This window comes from Pelophylax lessonae (assembly GCF_965119305.1).
Source record: "Pelophylax lessonae genome assembly, chromosome: 9".
Lineage (NCBI taxonomy): Eukaryota > Metazoa > Chordata > Amphibia > Anura > Ranidae > Pelophylax > Pelophylax lessonae.
The window spans coordinates 252,006,277-252,024,443 of NC_138776.1; the positions used below are offsets into that span (position 1 = coordinate 252,006,277).

The 18,167-nt window shown below is 42.1% G+C and overlaps 2 protein-coding genes across 2 annotated transcripts in view; one reads left to right on the top strand and one right to left on the bottom strand.

The window, feature by feature from the left end:
* The window catches only part of LOC309564368 (uncharacterized protein), a 770,106-nt gene that overhangs the window by 209,714 nt on the left and 542,225 nt on the right, over positions 1-18,167 (top strand). The window lies entirely within an intron of this gene.
* The window catches only part of LOC309563382 (uncharacterized protein), a 109,514-nt gene continuing 101,596 nt past the window's right edge, over positions 10,250-18,167 (bottom strand). The window contains exon 24 of the mRNA XM_082267776.1: positions 10,250-11,147. Coding sequence (XP_082123902.1) covers positions 10,267-11,147 — 881 coding nt within the window. The 3' untranslated portion in view covers positions 10,250-10,266. The remainder of the gene's footprint in view (positions 11,148-18,167) is intronic.

The following is an 18,167-nucleotide window of genomic DNA, read 5'->3' on the forward strand; positions in this document are numbered from 1 at the left end:
CCTGCAATAGTACACATGTAACCTATGTCATCGAATGCCCCTGTCATCTACAATATATAGGCAGAACAACTCGTCCCCTATATGTAAGAATTAGGGAACATATAAAAAATATTAAAAAGGGGTTCGATAAACACAACCTTTTAAGACATTTTAAAGAAAAACATGCAAAAAACCCATCTGGCTTAATTTTCTATGGAATTGATAAAATAAAAGGGGATTGGAGGGGAGGAAACAAGAAAAGGATGATATCAAAAAACGAAACTAAGTGGATTTTTCTGATGAGATCTCTTCGCCCTGATGGGTTGAATGTAGATATAGATCTAAACTGTTTTATAACAGACATCTAATCCACAACTCTATATACATTTTATCCTTTATCTTGAACCCCCCCCCCCCCTCCCCCCTCTATCTTTTATCCTTTTTAAAGAACTCTTTTCAAAGAATTCTTTTTAAAAAAGTCCTTTTAAAAATCCTTCCTTTTTAGTATCCTATTTTATAATTCTGTTTTGAAAGAATTTCTGTTTTAAGAAAAGGTTTGTAATAGGATTTTAAAGGATTCCCATCTTTTAAAAGCTTTTAGAGGTTTTAAGTTTTTATCCAATCTCCTATATTAATTAAATTACATACCTCTTCCAAAATTTTAAAATTTTTTTTATCTTTTTCCTATGGAGAACTACAATAATCGTTTTTGGTTTTTAATTCCTGGATATTTGTATTTTATATCTCCAAGCATATCTGCATTTCATTGTATATTTTTACATTTCCTGCAAACAAACTCCTAGCAACATATTTTTTGCCTCAAATTCAATTTTTTTGGGTATATTATCACCATACGGAAAATAATCGCTATAAACAAAAAAACAAAAAAACTTTCTCCTAGTGGAATAAATTGTTCTATCTAGCGACTGTATATGTATTTGGGGTCACCCGCACTATACGTGTATATATATATACACATGAAAGAAAATTGTCTTTCACTAAACCAAGATGTCAAAAAAGACCACAAAAGAACTATAATCCTGAGGAGCCTTCTCGTCCAACCTCAACACATAATTTTGAATATAAAAAATAATTTTAAAAACCATTGAACTATATATTTAATTCTACCAAGCAGCATGGTACAAATGAAAAATAAATACGTGAAATTTTTATTCAGCATAATGAGGAATAGGAATAAGCCTTCTCATCCAGCATCAATATAAAATCAAACGAAAAATAAATACGTGAAATTTTTATTCAGCTTAATGAGGAATAGGAATAAGCCTTCTCATCCAGCATCAATATAAAATCAACATGACTAAAATATGTAAGTTGGATAATATGGTTGATCCCGTTTAAACATTTAGGAAACATCCGAAGCAACATCAACATGAACATTAGATCAGAAGAACTCCAAAGAATAGACATTATCTCAATACAAATTATTTGATCATATTTTATATTTTTTGTTTTTCATTTTTTACTTTTATTAATATAATATTTTTTTACTTTTTATCTATATAACTTTTAAATCATTAACCATCCATGATTACCCTGTTATTTAAGAAAACCTTTCTGACATGCCCTTTGGCTGTTCCCCTTTGCACACTGAATATCAGAATGGGCCTGCAGAGAGAAGTGGTATATATTCCATGGAATTGGTTATTAGTCTGGCTATAAGATAGTTCCGTTGTCGCCATTTTTTAACCACTTAAGCCCCGGAGGATTTGGCTGCTAAACGACCAGAGGGTATTTTGCGATTCGGCACTGCGTGACTTTAACGGACAATTGCGCGGTCGTGCGACGCTGTACCTAAATGAATTTGGCGTCCTTTTTTTCCCACAAACAGAGCTTTCTTTTGGCGGTATTTGATCACTTGTGCGATTTTTTGATCACGCGCTATAAACAAAAAAAGAGCGTAAATTTTGCAAAAATAGCAATATTTTTCCCTTTTTTTTATATGAAATTCCCCCCAAAAAAAATGTAAAAATCAAAATTTTTTAATATTTTCGGCCAATTTGTTTTATGCTACCTATGTTTGGTAAAAAAAATCGCAAAAAGCGTATTTTGATTGGTTTGCGCAAAAGTTATTGCGTTTACTAACAAAGGGAAAGATTTTTGTCATTTTTGTTGTTTTTTTTTTTAACGCGTAATGGCGGCGATCTGCGATTTTTTTTGCGGTACTGCGACATTGCGGCGGAAAGATCGGACCCTTGACTGACATTTTTGACACTTTTGGGGTTACCAGTGACATTTCTACAGTAATCAGTGCTATATATATGCACTGTTACTGTAAAAATACACTGGTAGTGAAGGGGTTAACTTTATTTGAGAGGGAGGGGCTGTGTGTGTCCCTAGGGGCGTGATTCTAACTGTGATTGGCTGTGGCTTCAACTGTATGCAGAGTGATCAATGGATCTACATAGTAGATCCATGTGATCAGCTCTCATACAGAGAGGAGAATGACAGGCAGCTTGTTTACACAAGCTGCCTGACTTTCTCCCTCTCCCCCGCCGATCGCAGAGTGGCCGGCGGCGATCGGGTCAGCCGGTCACGCGCGCGGGGGGGTCCGTGACCACGCGGGAGCGGGAGCGCGCCTCCGGCGGCGCGCGCTCGCTCCCTAAACCCTCACAGGCGAGCGACGTAGACCTACGTCACTTTGCCTGTGAGGGGCTGACCGCCGCCGTAGATAGTCGTGCGGCGGTCGGCAAGTGGTTAAATAAAGTTTTTTTTTTTTTGTTTTTTCGCTTTTATTTCTCCTTTTTTTGCGGAGAAGAATTTTTTGAAATAAAACTATTTTTATTTTTATTTTTATTTTTATTTCATGATTTGCAAGTTCATATATACACCTTGATCGGTATTGGCTGTCCCCGAAATGATGAAAGCTGCCACTCCATTACAGAACCAAAAACGCCGGCATTGCAGTGAGGCTAAAGGTGTCCTCCGTCCGGCTTCGGGTCTGAGAGCACCAATATGGCGGCGGAAGCCATTTGGTTACCTAGGAGACAGTGCGGCTATTTAACACCGGGAGCCCGATATGTTGACGCCGCTCCAGTAGACGTTGTATTACGAAACGCGTAGGGTGGAGTCTTACGTCACTACGTCACTTCCGGTATTTGGAGCTTGGGCCGTGGAACGCGGAAGCTTCCCGGCTTCTCTTTACTGATCGAGGACAGCCTAACCGTGAGTTACTACCTCGCCTTTTAAAAGATTGGCACCATACATCGCACCAAGGGGTCCCCCTCTCTCTCTCTTTTTATATCCTGAGGTACTCTGGACGAGGAGAGACCGTGGTGAGGGAACCCCAGGATTCCATATTGGTCCCTATTGATATACAGGTGGTATATTGGCCGGGTGCGACACCTAGTGGCTATAGTGGTGTTTGCAATCCGTGCTCTCCCTTTTCTTTTGTTCAACACCTGTTTTTTTCATTTCTCTACTAGAGAGGACTCACCATTTTATTTAACTTATTTATTCATTTACTCGCATATATATGTAAAGTTTCACATCACTTTATGATCACAGCACGTAATAATAACAGTTTATTATTTTACAGTCATTCTTCCAATAAAATAAGCACCATTTGTGTATATGTTATTTATGTAAACTTCCACGGTTTATCACTGTAATACACATTATTAATTTGAATAAAAGCACCGGGTTTGGTTTCTTTTTCAAGTTTTTTTTCTGGCACTAGCACTTATGATTGATAAATGTTGCAATATCTAACCCGTTATCACTCAGAATATGAGCACTTTAAATAAATAATACACTTCAGCACTTTACTTATACACTATTTATTTATTTATTTGGCATATTAGCACTTTGAAGGTAGCGCCGGTTTCAACCTTCTTTACAATTTTATCATTTGTGCTAGAATTATTGCTCTCGCTCTAATATTCACAGCGATACCTCACATGTGTGGTTTAAACGTCGTTTACATATGCAGACATGACCTATGTATGCGTTCGCTTCTGCGTGCTCTGCCCGGGTCTCCCACCATTGAAGTACACTGAAGTGCAGTGGAGGGGTCTGGGGTTTTAGACCCCCGATCCCCCCATAAAGAGTACCTGTCACTGCCTATTGCTGTCACAAGGGATGTTTGCATTGCTTGTGACAGCAATAAAAGTGATCAGATTTTTCTTTTTTTTTTAAAAACCTGTGCTAAAATTAAAATAATAAATAAAATAAATAGGAAAAAAAAAATGTTTAACCGCCCCCATCGCCGTGAGCTCGCGCACAAAAGAAAACGTATACGGAAGTCGCGCCCGCAAATAAAATTGCTGTTCAAACCACACATGTGAGGTATCGCCACGATCGCCAGAGCGAGAGCAATAATTTAAAAAAAAAAAAAAGATCTCCCCTGTAACTCTAAACTGGTAACCATTACATTTTTCTTTAAAGCGCCGCCTATGGAGATTTTTATTGACCGTAGTTTTTTCACTATTCCGCGGGTGTGCGCAACTTTAAACCGTAACATGTTGGGTATCTATTTACTCGGCGTGACATCTCCTTTCACAATATACAAAAAAAATGAGCTAACTGTACTGTTTTTTTTTTTTTTTTAAATGCAATGAAATTTAATTTTTTTAAAAAAAGCATTTTAAGGTCTTTAAACACACTTTTAAAACAATAAAAACTCATTTAAACACATAAAAGATACTGAGAGACATAGCAAGAGCTATGGAAAACACAAAAAATATTTAATTTTTAATGATTTATATAGTAAAATACCATTACAGAAAAAAAACGCAATATACCGGGACCGCAAAAACTGAACCGCGATGGGGGGTTTACTGTATATATATATATATATATATATATATATATATATAATGTTTGTGGGTTCTAAGTAGTTTTCTAGCAAAAAATAATGATTTTAACTTGTAAACAACAAGTGTCAGAAATGGGCTCTGTCCTTAAAGCGGAGTTCCGGCCTCGGAAACTATTATTCAATAAAAATACCCCCAGGACAGTCAGGGCTAGTACATTCCATAATGGATAGCCTCTGAACTGTCCCGGGTTGCACTTACCTTTCAGAAGAATACTTACCTTGAAAATGTCATGTCCAGCGCTGCCATCTCAGGTGTGGGCAGCTGAAGCCAGCGCGTCCTCTTCGGTCCCACAATGCCGTGCACCAGCCCCGCTCGTGACTTCCGGGGCAGGCGCGTCATCCCTGCACAGCTTCTGGGCATGCCCAAAAGCTGTTTAGCAGGGAATGACGCGCCTGCCCTGGAACTGACGAGCGCGGCCGATGAAGGCGCATTGATTCCTGGGAGCATTGACGTTTAGCTCCCAGGAATCAATGCAAGCCAGGAAGCGACGGCGCCGGCCACAGAGGGAGGAAGTGGAAGAAAGGTAAGTATAATTTCTTCAATATCAAGGTAAGTAATTGAAAAAAAAATCGGGACTATCCATTTATTTTTTAGGTAACACTGAGCAAGCGGATGGCCCAAAGTGGATTTTGAGGCCAGAAGTCCACTTTAAGTGGTTAAACCCTTTTTTAACTGGATAAGAGTTCAGAACATATGTTTGGGAGAGTACAAATCGTTTCAGAACTGACCCAGTCGTCATAGACTGCACATTTTATTTGCTCATCAACAGGGAAGGATTTGCAAAGCTTGGAGGTCTCTTTGTGATCAAAGAGGCATGGCAAGAAGGAGGAGAGTCCACCTGTACATTGTCAGAGCTGTTACGTAGAGAGGCAATGAGCTTTTCAACATTAGCAAGCATATTGTGGGAAGCTCCCCTTTTTTAATATAGTGACAGTATGGGTGAGATAAATCTTCTGCAGCTTCCTCCAACACCACTTCTACATTCTCTTCATTCCCTTGTGATTGTGCATCCTCTAGGACTGGAAAATCAGGGTCTGACTCTAGTTGAAAAACAGAAGCAGGGGAAGAGACAGGGTGTTTTTGATCATTGGACAAAGATGGCTGAATTAAGGACGTAATCTATATTTGTGTGTTTTGTGTGATCTTATGTGAACGATTCCTCAAAATTAAATATAGCTAACTCAGGGTGTGAGGAACAATTGATATTTCTTATGCAATAATTTTAAAATCAGTGCAGACAACTGTATTAATACATAAATACATCAATAAAGTGCTTCAATGGTGCAAAATGATGGTGCTGATTCAATATAAATTGTAATGCAATGAAATCGTGCTGATAAATAAATCAATAAATACCATATAATATAAATTAAATAAATGAGTAAATTTGTTAAATACAATATTAGGATGAATGGTGCATCAATAGTGAACTGTGGAATAAAAGTTCATGCAGTGATGTAGGAATCAATATTCTTTGTTCGGGTGCTCCAGTGAGTGATTAGTGGTAATCAATGCCTCTTACCAGATTTCACCAGGTCATACAGACCTCAAGCGCCTTTGATCCTATTCATATAGGGTGGATCAAACCATCAGAACTCCTCCACTCCTCATCTCTTTTATTATATATTAACCATGGGATTGGGAAATGATATGTGAAATAAATTCCTCCTTCTCCTCCTTATACTTTAAATCACAGGTGTCAAACACAAGGCCGCGGGCCGAATGCGCCCCCCCAGGCCATTCCATGTGGCCCTCGCATCTCTCCTGCAGCTGCGGCACCCCCTTGTCTCTGCCCCCACCTTGTCTCAGTAGTCGGCAGCAGCAGAGAGGACAGAACTCCTTTGCCAAATCCTGCACTCCTCTGTGCAGCTACAGAAAGGCTTGTCTTTTACCCCCCCACCCCTTCTCAGCAGTCTGCAGCAGAGAGGAGGGCAGAACTCCTCCTACAGATCCTGCACCCCTCTGTGCAGCCACAACACCACCTTGCCTCTGCCTCCCCTGGTCTCAGCATTCAGCAGACTCTGGAAGCTGACTCCAGTCCTCCTCTGGTTCTCCAGCAGACCCTGTACTTTCTTCTTTCCAGATTCACCCGCATCTTCTTCCTGGCAGCAGCACAAAGTAAGGGAGTGCATTGTGATGTAAGGAAGGGTGGGTGACTCTTGACTTCTGATGGTGGGGTGGATTTGACATCTCGTGTAAGGGTGTAAGGGGGCGTGGGGTGCTCTGGACATCTAAGCTTACAGATATAACCGGCCCTTTGAGGGCAACCATAATGCTGATGCGGCCCACAATGAAATTGAGTTTGACACCCCTGCTTTAAATCAATGGCAGATGTCAAGTCGATATGCAGGGAGACAATGTGAAGCCAAATATAGTGTAATACTGTATATTTAAAATATTCAATAAAAGACTGTAAAATTGGCTGCTTACATTTAGTAGTGCCCATCTGGCACAGGGCGATGAGCGTTGGTTGCTATGGCAAGGGGTCGGAGAGATATGTGTATAATCTCCTGCGTATACTGATATCCTCTGTATTACCCTTGTAGCGTGGCAGCGGTCTGGCGTGCGTTCCAATGCTCCGAGCGGAGGTGACGTAGCTGATACACAAGACTTCCGGGTTTAGCAGGGACCAAGATTGCATTTCGCTAGGAGAGACTGCCTGATGACGCTATCCTAGGCTTCCCCAATCAGGGGACACATCCCAGCTTGTAACTACCCCAGAAGGCAGATTAGGCTGCAAAGGATTCTGGGAGTGGGTATAAGTTTGGGGGAAGTGCGTGACAGGGTGTCTTTGGCGGGAGCAGAGTCCCAAGAGGGAGAGTACGGCTGTCTCTCTCCTCCTGTCTGAGGAAGCGGATAGTTCGGGGTGTCGCCTGAATATCCAGAGTGAACAGAGTGAGCTGAGGGGATCCGTTGTGCCGAGAATCTGCGGAGAGCGAAAGGGGTCCAGTCCCAGGAAAGCCTACACAGGTCTTGAGTACTGAGGATTGCCCCTGGGGGTCTGCCTAGTGTCAGAGGGGACCACTCCGGAAGAGATTCTGGGATCCAGTCATCAGCTAGCTGTAAAGGGGGTGCCTAGGTTGAGGACCCTGAAGTCACAGAGGGGGTGCATAGTCAGTGGACCCTATAGAGTTCAAGTCCAAGGGGGTACCTACATTTGGGCCCTGAATAGTACAGAGTGTGTGTCAGTTGCTAACACAGTTCTACAGAGTTCTACTTCATACTACCTTAAGCTGGCCAAAGCGGGGGACAGTATTCAGTGACTTACACAGCTAAACAGTTCTAGAGTATTCAGTCCTGGATCTTGTGGACTAACAGTCGAGGATTCAGAACTTCTGTGTTCATCAAGTTATTCTCAGCGTTAGTGAGCGTTGGCAGGCGCCGGCTGGCGTCAAGGAAGCACCAATGGGCACTTTTCAAGGATAAAGTCCCAATTGTGTATAGTTAAGGCTCAAGGAGTATCCCACTCATTCCCTTCTCCCATTCCCTACAAAATCAATAAAAAAACACTAACAAAGATGCCGGAGTTGTCACTGCTTCAGTTGTCACACCCAGGGTCACAGCTCACATGGGGTGGGGAAAGTACCAGTACTAATGGCAGACCCACCTGGGCCTGGAAACCTTGCTACACTTAGGAGGCCCAAAGGTTCTGTCCACCTCTCCTATCTTCACCTCCCCTCTTGGTCACTTGATAACCTTTTTTATTGCCCATGACACCCAAATCTATCTCTCCACTCCTCCCCTCACTTCTTCAGTCTCCTCTTGCATCACAAATTGACATATCATTATGATTGTCACACCACTTCCTAAAATGAAATCTATCTAAAACCAAACTCATAATTTGCTCTCCCCTTCACTTCTCCATCAAGCTCAATAATAATATTATCAGTCGCTCCCCTCTTGCTAGGGTGGTAGGTGTAATCTTTGATTCTAACCTGTCCCTTTAGCCTCAAATCAAATCACTGCCCAACTTTTGCAGGCTTCACCTTCATAACATTTTCAAAATACACTACCTCTTAACCAATCACAGCAACAAGCTACTCATTCACGCTCTTGTTATTTCTCGCTTCGACTATTGCAACTCCATCCTCATTGGCCTACCACTACACAGTCAAGCCCCCATTCAGTCTATCATGAATGCTGCTGACAAACTCATCTACCTTACCAACTGCTCAGTGTCTCCCACCCCTTTCTGCCAATTGCTTCACTAGCTTCTGACTCCCCAACTAATAAAAAATAACAAACTCTAACAACAGCACACAATGCCAAAGTTATTCATTACTCTGGCCAAGCTACTTCACCAATCTTGTCTCAAAGTGTCACCCAAACTGTCTTCTTCATTCCTACCAATACCTACTTCTCTCTAGCTTTATCACTCTCCCATTCTTGCATCCAGGACTTCTCCAGAGTCTCCTCCATCCTCTGGAACTCCCTACCCCAATCTCTCTGGCTGTCTCTTACTCCGTCCACTTTTAGGAGATCCCTGAAAACTCACCTCTTCAAGGAAGTCTATCCTGCCCCTAACTAAGAAATTAAACATTTGCTTTCCACATCAGCTCATCCCTCACAGTTATTACCTTTTGTACCACTTCTCCTCCCCATTCGATTGTACGCTCTCAAAAGCAGCACCCTCCTACCACTCTTGTATCCAATTGTATTGTAACTGTACTGTCTCCTTTTATATTGTAAGTGCTATGCAAACTGATGGTATGATATTAATCCCATATAACAACTTAATCATTTGGACAGGTGTCCACATACTTTTCACCATATTGAGGTGTCACAGTTTTGTGTGGTCCCTTCTAATAAAAAAGCTCTCTGAGTTACATTGACAGCATAAGATTACAGAAAAACGAAAGAACAGCTTAGAACATATTTTTAATAAATAAATAAAATACATGTGCACCTTTTTATATGCATGTAGTTCTGCATTAAAGTTTTTTGGCCTCTCTCGCACACACTACATGAAGATTGGTAAACGCCTCTTTTATTTAATGCAAGACAAGTTCTGCTCTTTCAGTAAGACATTTCTCACATTCCAATAATTTTTAATTATCATGGTTTTGGTCCCGTATGAGTTCAAGGTTGTAAGATAAAATAGGATTTTTGTACTCAAAATAAAAACCTTTTCTTCTTAGGAGTCCACTGAGGGACACAGGAAGTCTTTCATCTTATAGTTATACTGCCACCCTGGTGAGGACTAGACAAAGCTTGTTCCTAAAAATCATTTTTCTCCTTCCCTCCTTTCCCTGTCAAGACATACATCACGTGTTGTGAGTGTTCTTGATCTTCCAGCATCAAGCATCAGTACCCAATTCAAGGCTGCCCTCTGGTCTTCTGTTCTCACCTTTTTTCTAGCTAGTTGGTTTCAGCTTCATCTGATGCAAACTTAAGGTCCTTCAGACGACTTCAGCGACAAAATGTTTCCCTCACTTCGAACATGTATTTGGCTTCACCACTTGTGAGTTCTCTGGTGTTTAATAAGACTGCCTGCCCTTGAAAAACATTTCCCACATTGTAAACATGAATACGGCTTCTCTCCAGTATGAAGCTTTTCGTGGATTAAAAGGTGTGATCTCCGAGAGAAACATTTCCCACATTCTAAACATAAGTACGGCTTCTCTCCGGTATGAAGTTTTTCATGGGTAATAAGGTGTGATTTCTGAGAGAAACATTTCCCACATTGTAAACATGAAAACGGCTTCTCTCCAGTATGAAGCTTTTCATGGGTGATAAGGTGTGATCTCTGAGAGAAACATTTCCCGCATTCTGAACATGAATACGGCTTCTCCCCTGTGTGAATTCTCTGATGCCTAGAAAGAGCTGAACTTGTCGTAAAACTTTTCCCACACTCTGAACATGAATACGGCTTCTCCCCAGTTTGAGTTCTCGGATGTGACATAAGTGTTCCTAGCTCAGTAAAACACTTTGCCCATTCAGAACAGGGATACGGGTTCTCACCTGTGTGAATTCGTTGATGGAGGACAAGACACGACTTCTGCATAAAACATTTCCCGCACACAGAACATATATATGACTTCTCTGCTGTATGAATTTTCTGATGAGAGATGAGTGTTGCCTCCTGGGCAAAAAATCTTCCGCATATGGAACATGAGAACATTTCACCCTCTACATGATCTGTATGGTGGAGGACTGGAGGGTAGTGTTCAGAAAAGTTACCCTCGTGTGTAAAGGGATCGTATGATAGATCTGCAGTGGAAAGAACTGGATAAGAAGTAATGGGATTTTCTTCTAAAGAATCATCTGAGAGGCCATCATCTTCAATTTCCCCACCTGGAGAGATAATAAATTTATGCCCAATGTGTTGTTCATCTGAGGGAATAAGAGATGGAAGGAGATATGAACAGTTAAAGACCACTAAACATAAATTACAGTATATGTCTGATTATATAACACAGGTTTTCAGTAATAATCATAAGGTGCTGTGGTGGAAACATTGTTTTTTTGCACGCAGCCGACTTCCTGTCCAGTAATCCAATCCCTGAATACGATTTCTGGTTCTTGACTTGGCTTGTGTACTCTCAGTGTACCAACAACCGTACCCATTGTCTACAGGCCAGGTCATCGAAAAACAAACAAACAAAACCCTTGCCCTGATGCGGTTTTCAGTTCTACACAATGCAGAAAGGTAAGTAAGATTCTAAGAGGATCACATGACATCACTTTTATCTCGAATAATAAAACATAGACCTAACCGGTTATGTGAAAAGGATCATTGTAGAAGAACATTACATTGCTTTTATCTCTATTATTATAACACAGACCTGACCTGACCAGAGAGGTGAGGAGGATTATTGTAGAGGCACATGACATCACTTTTATCACTATTAACATAACACCGATCTCACTGGAAGGCTGATGTTGTAACAGTATACACTGCAATGTACCAACAAAGTTTATAGTTGCTAACCAAAAAGAACAACCTTCTGTGCTCAAGAGAAATGTTCTGGCAATAGTGACTTACCGATCTTCAGCGATTCCAGTATTTGCAAGACATTGCAGCCCCCCGCAGACTACGGAAGCCCAAAAAATGAAACTACAAGAACAAAGGCCCCACCAGCCTTGCGCATTACCTTTGGGATACCGTTTAGTGAGGTGATAAAACAGATGTACACTCACAAACAGCTCAAAATCTTAAAGCCCATCAATATCCACAGTGTTCTGCATGATCTGGTTCACTGAGTGAGTCCCAACCATGAGAAGACAAATTGTTGAAGAGGTCCCCTCTTCCCCATCTCTTCCTTCTGCTTCCCGTTGTTCAGAGGAAGAGGGGACTTCCCCTCGAAACGTGTCAGCTATTTTTAGTGGCTTCTCTTGGTTGGTACTCGTATGGACTAGATCATGAAGGGCACTGTGGATATTGATGTGCTTTAAGATTTTTTGCTTTTTGTGAGTATACATCTGTTTTATTACTTTAATAAATGGTATCACAAAGGTAATGTGCAAGGCTATGCGCCCTCTGTTCTTGTCTTTCCAGTTTATGTTTATAGTTGCATAACCTAATGTTTTTGCTTCAAATATAAAATTGTATTGCTTTCATGTTATCAGATGGTTGAGTGGTAACTATGTGAACAGGATTTCAGTGTATATGGCTCGATGGAGGAGTGGGAGAATTTAGAAGGACACAGCGGCGGTGGGCGGCTTCTCATCAGTGTCCCGGCGTCGGCTTCTCCTCAGTCCCGGCGGTGCGTCTCCTCCAGTCCTCCTGCTCCCGCCTCCTCCTCAGCCAATGGCACGGGGTTTGCCTTGCGGCCAATCAGGAAGTGCGTATCGGATGCGCTTCCTGATTGGCCAGGAGGAGGATCGGTGTGACAATAGTGAATTTTCATTCGCTATTGTCCCACAATGGGTGGGCTCGGGGCGCACTGCTCTGCGCCCCGGTCCCACCCTTTGCATCACCCAATTAGAGCCTCTGGCTCTAATCAGGTAATTTAAAAAAAAAAAACATTAAGCTCCATGCGTCCGGTGCCCTGCATGCAGATTAGGGGGCCGTACGCATGGATGGGGGGGCGGTGCCCCTGCACCCTCAGTACACCGGCCGCCACTGGAAGGACACAAGGATCTGTATAAGGATATCAAGATGGAGAACCAGCCGTTTCTCACATCACTAGATAAGAGGAAAGAGGATCCACACAAATCCTCTAAAGACACAGAAACTTTACATTCAGCAGGGTGGGTATTCCATACCGATGGATCTAGAAATATCCCAGACAAATGCTTAAAGCGGAGTTCCGGGCTCAAAAACAACTTTGGCCCATCCGCTTGCTGTAAATGCCCTGAAAAACAAATGGATGCTCCCAAATTTTTTTTTTCTTTACTTACCTTGTTTTTTAAGAAAGTATACTTACCTTCCTTCTACTTCCTCCCTCTTCGGCCCTGGCCTGCGCCATCTCTTCCTGTTTGTGAGGACTCCTGGGAGCTGAACGTCATCGCTCCCAGGGGTCAATGCGCCTGCACCGGCCCCCCTCGTCAGTTCTGGTGCAGACGCGTCATTCCCTGCTAAACAGCTTCTGACGAGTGGGGCCAGTGCAGGGCATTCTGGGACGAAGAGGACATGGAAGAGGACGCAGAAGAGAGCGCGCTGGCTTCAGCTGCCCACATCCGAGATGGCAGCGCTGGAGTAGAAATTTTCAAGGTATTTCTTCTAAAAGGTAAGTGCGACCCGGGACAGTTCAGAAGCTATCCATTATGGAATGTACTAGCCCTGACTGTCCCGGGGGTATTTTTATCTAAATTTCACCCCCGAGGCCAGAACTCCACTTTAAAATTTTAAAACGAGCAATATGACACCTTGTAGCATTACAACAGTGTTAGGCAGTCAGGTAACCCGTCCTTCGTCATTGTGAAAATATAGGCACAACCATGTTTGTCCAGGCTTCTTGCAGGATTTACTGTAAGGAGAGGTTACCCTCAGCCCTAAGTTCAGGGATACAGTCATAAAATGTTAACATTTTGTTTGGCATAATTTCAAAGAATTATCCTTCCTGTGTAGATAAAGCTGGACTGCTGAAGTAAATCAGACTGATCAAAGAACAGAAACTAGAAAAGAAGCAGAAGGCATGTGTGAGAGGCAATGACCCAAGCAAGTAGGAGGAATTTCCTCAACAGAACAACACAGCTGAGTAGTAAACACTAAATCCCGAAAAGCGAATTTGTACCTATTCAACAAAAAAGCCATTTTTTGAGGTCAAGTACTGACGTTGGACAAGTCGGCCTTGGCTTGCGATCGGCATTTCAATTAATTTTAAAGGTGTTTAGTAGGTTTGAGTGCAGGGCTCTGTTCTGACCATTTGAATTCCTTCACACCAAACTGGTCAAAACATATTTATGCAGAGCTAGATTTGAGCTTAGGGAAGTGTTGGAATAGAAAAGGGCCTTCCCTAAACTGTTGACACAAGGCAGAAGCACACAGTTATCTAAAATGTCCTTGCTTCTTCACTAGAAACACTCGAACGCAACCATTTGGAGGCATGTCTACAGACAGTACATATTAGCTGTCCAAAAAATGATGGCTATCTAGTATACTTACGTTCTCTCCTCCTCTCAACAAGCTGTGTTTTTTCTTTAATTTATATATGAACAATATACGTGTATGTGCATAAGTTTATATGCATGTAATGTGTCTTTAAAGTTTATATCAGATTTGATTTCATACTCTCTTGTATCTCTTATTTGTTGCATGACAAGTTTTGTTCTTTTAATAAAACTTTTTCCACATTCCAATAAGAATTATGATTTCTCTTAACAATGGTTCTAGTGACAAAACATTTCCCTTATTCCGAATTTGAATACGGCTTCCCGGTTGACAGTAAGGCTGCCCACATTATGAGTATTTATATAGTTTATCTCCAGAATAAAGCTTTTCATGGGCGAAAAGGTGTGATTGCCGTGTAAAACATTTCTCACATTCTGAACATGAATATGGCATTTCTCTGGTATGAATCTTTTCAAGTCAAGTTCCTCCACCCCAAACTCTCTCATCCATGTCTTTATGAACCTTGATTTGTGCACTGGTGCACAGTCATGTTGGAACAGGAAGGGGCCATCCACAAAGTTAGGAGAATGAAATTGTCCAAATTGTCTTGGTATGCTGACGCCTAAAGAGTTCCCTTCACTGAAACGAAGGGGCCAAGCCTACCGCTAGAAAACAACCCCACACATTAATCCCACCTCCACCAAATAATTTGGACCAGTCCACAAAGCAAGGTCCATAAAGACATGGATGAGCGAATTTGGGGTGGAGGAGCTTGGCTGGCCTGAAGTCCTGACCTCATCCCGTTAGAATGCCTTTGGGATGAATTAGAGCCCAGACTGCGAGCCAGGCCTTCTCGTTCCACATCAGTCCTTGACCTCACAAATGCGCTTCCTCTATTCATGCCCCCCTCACCCACCACCATAACAGTTGGATGTAGCAGGGGCTAATACAATTTAGGAGTGGTCCTTCTATCCATATAGAAGACCAAGTGCACTTGGTAGCACTCGGTCCTGTTCTGACTGGTGGCCCTGTTGCCCTCTCTTAATGCTCGAAACCTCCTAATGATGACTATAGTTCCCCCCTCTTTTGAAACCCAAAAGACTGCGAGCCAGGCCTTCTCGTCCAAATCAGTGCCTGACCTCACAAATGCGCTTCTGGAAGAATAGTCAAACATTCCCATAAACACACTCCTAAACCTTGTGGGCAGCCTTCCCAGAAGAGCTGAAGCTGTTATAGCTGCAAAGAGTGGGCCAACTCAATATTGAACCCTACAGACTAAGACTGGGATGCCATTAAAGTTCATGTGTGTGTAAAGGCAGGCGTCCCAATACTTTTGGTAATATATTGTATATATGCACATGAGACCGGGAACTTAGATTGTAAGCTACTTAAAGTGTTACTAAACCCAGGGGCCTGCAATCACTATAGCTGGTCTTGCACAGTACACAGAACATGGAAATACAATTATTTTAGTAAATATAAACTACTAAATAACTTTTCTCATCAGCAGTATATAGCAGTCTTGTGGCTTCTATCAGTGTCTGGTTAAAGCTTGTAGGAGGAATTTTCATTCTACTGTCTGGACAGTGCTGACTAGCCCTGTGCAGATTACATGCACCCTCCCAAGAAAAAAAGCGTGTGAAGAGTGCCCCCAAGGCTCTGTACTATCAGGAGATGGATTGGGGGACTCGGCCCAGGCAATGCCCCCAGTGTGTTTGACTCCACCCAGGCTGGGCATTGATAGATGTAAAAAGAGAAGTGTAGCGCTCCTTAATAAAATGACACCAAAGTGAATATAAAGTCCATTCTTTGTCCACATGTGATAATTATTAGACGGGTATAAAGATGTGACCCAGAGAGGGATCTGCCACCACCTAAGGAAGCACACACAGCCTCTCACCAGATGGAGTTGACCACCTAATTACAAACGGCCAAAGCACACAGTTTTGCTCCAGGAATGGTTCATAAAGAACCCGGTGGGGTGGTCAGATAGTACAAAACAGTAAATCCCCAAAGGATGAAGTTAAAGGAAGAAACAGAGCCCCCTCATAGTGTAGTAAGCTTGTTATCTCCTTTTTTATTAAAAGGTAAAATACCACTCACATGGATTCAAATATAAACAGCGTAATATCAGTATTACCAAGTTTCCAACTGATAAAATGGCTGCACTCCGCTCCGTTATGTGATGACCTCACACGTTAAAACTCCACCCTACGGGTTTCGTCATCATAAGATAGATAGGTTTTCTCCTCCTATTCAGCCTCCACCCAAACCATAGGATTTAAACCTAGTATTCTCAGTAGTCTTACTTGTGGCCATCACTTCTTTTCGAAAAGGTCACCCAGTTTATCAGCATTGTCCTGTAAGGAACCCTATTTGATCTTCGACAAAGTCAAAGTTGTTTTAAAATCAAGGCATTCCTTTTAACCCAGTGAGGACTCTGCTTTTCACCTTAATGAAGATTGTCTGTTGTCTTCCCTGTGCTCAATACCATTTCACCGCCAGGAGAGCTCTCTCCGTTGGCTGGCTGAGGTGAAGGCCGTCGGGTTTACCTCTTGACTACTGCTTCATGGCATATCACCTGTTTTTGATGCTTTAAAACCTTTTCAGTTTAAAGGTCAAATGTAAATAACGTCTCAAGAATTATTCCTCTCACTCCAGCGTCAGTGGTGATACCTAACATGTGTTGTGCATTTGTCACTTTAACCGCTTCAATACCGGGCACTTTTACCCCCTTCCTGTCCAGGCCATTTTTCAGCATTCAGCGGTGTCGTAATTTGAATGACAATTGTGTGGTCATGAAACACTGTACTCCTATGAAATTTTTATCATTTCGTTTACACAAATAGAGCTTTATTTTAGTGGTATTAAATCACCACTTGGTGTTTTTTTTTTTTTTCCAACGAAAAAAACGGTCAAAAAGTAAAAAAATAAATGCGTCTTTCTTCATTTCTGTGTCTGACATCGATAGTATGTAAACTTCTGGAGGGGATGATAAGGCACTATATCGTAGAGTTTGCTAAAGACAACAACGTCATCAGCAGTAATCAGCACGGGTTTACAAATGGGCGTTCTTGTCAAACCAATCTCTTAACATTCTACGAGGAGGTGAGCTGTGAGCTAGATAGGGGGAGACCAGTGGATGTGGTGTACCTGGATTTCGCTAAGGCGTTTGATACAGTTCCCCATAAGCGCTTAATTTATAAAATAAGGTCTCCAGGCATCGACCGCAGGGTTTGCTCTTGGATACGGAACTGGCTAAGAGGGCGTGTCCAAAGGGTGGTAATAAACAGCACATACTCAGACTGGTCTGAGGTGGTAAGCGGGGTCCCCCAAGGCTCAGTCCTGGGACCAACCTTGTTCAATTTATTCATAAACAGCATTGAGGACGGGATCAGTAGTTCTATATTAGTTTTTGCAGATAACACAAAATTGACCAGGGCAATAACTGCACAGCATGAAGCAGATATCCTACAGAATGACCTGGACAAAATAACAGAGTGGGCAACGACATGGCAAATGAGGTTTAATGTGGAGAAGTGTAAGGTTTTGCACTTGGGGACTAAAAACATAAAGGCACAATACACGTTAGGAGGGGAACCCTTGGGGGAATCAAAAATGGAGAAAGATCTGGGAGTCCTGGTAGAGGGTAGACTAGGCAATAGCATGCAATGTCGAGCGGCAGCTGCCAAAGCCAGCAGAATATTAGCATGCATAAAGAAAGGGATGTATTGCAGAGATAAGACTATAATCCTTCCACTTTATAAAACTCTGGTCCGACTGCATCTGGAGTATTCTGTCCAGTTGTGGTCACCAGTCCTCAGGAGGGATGTGTTGGAGCTGGAGAGAGTCCAGAG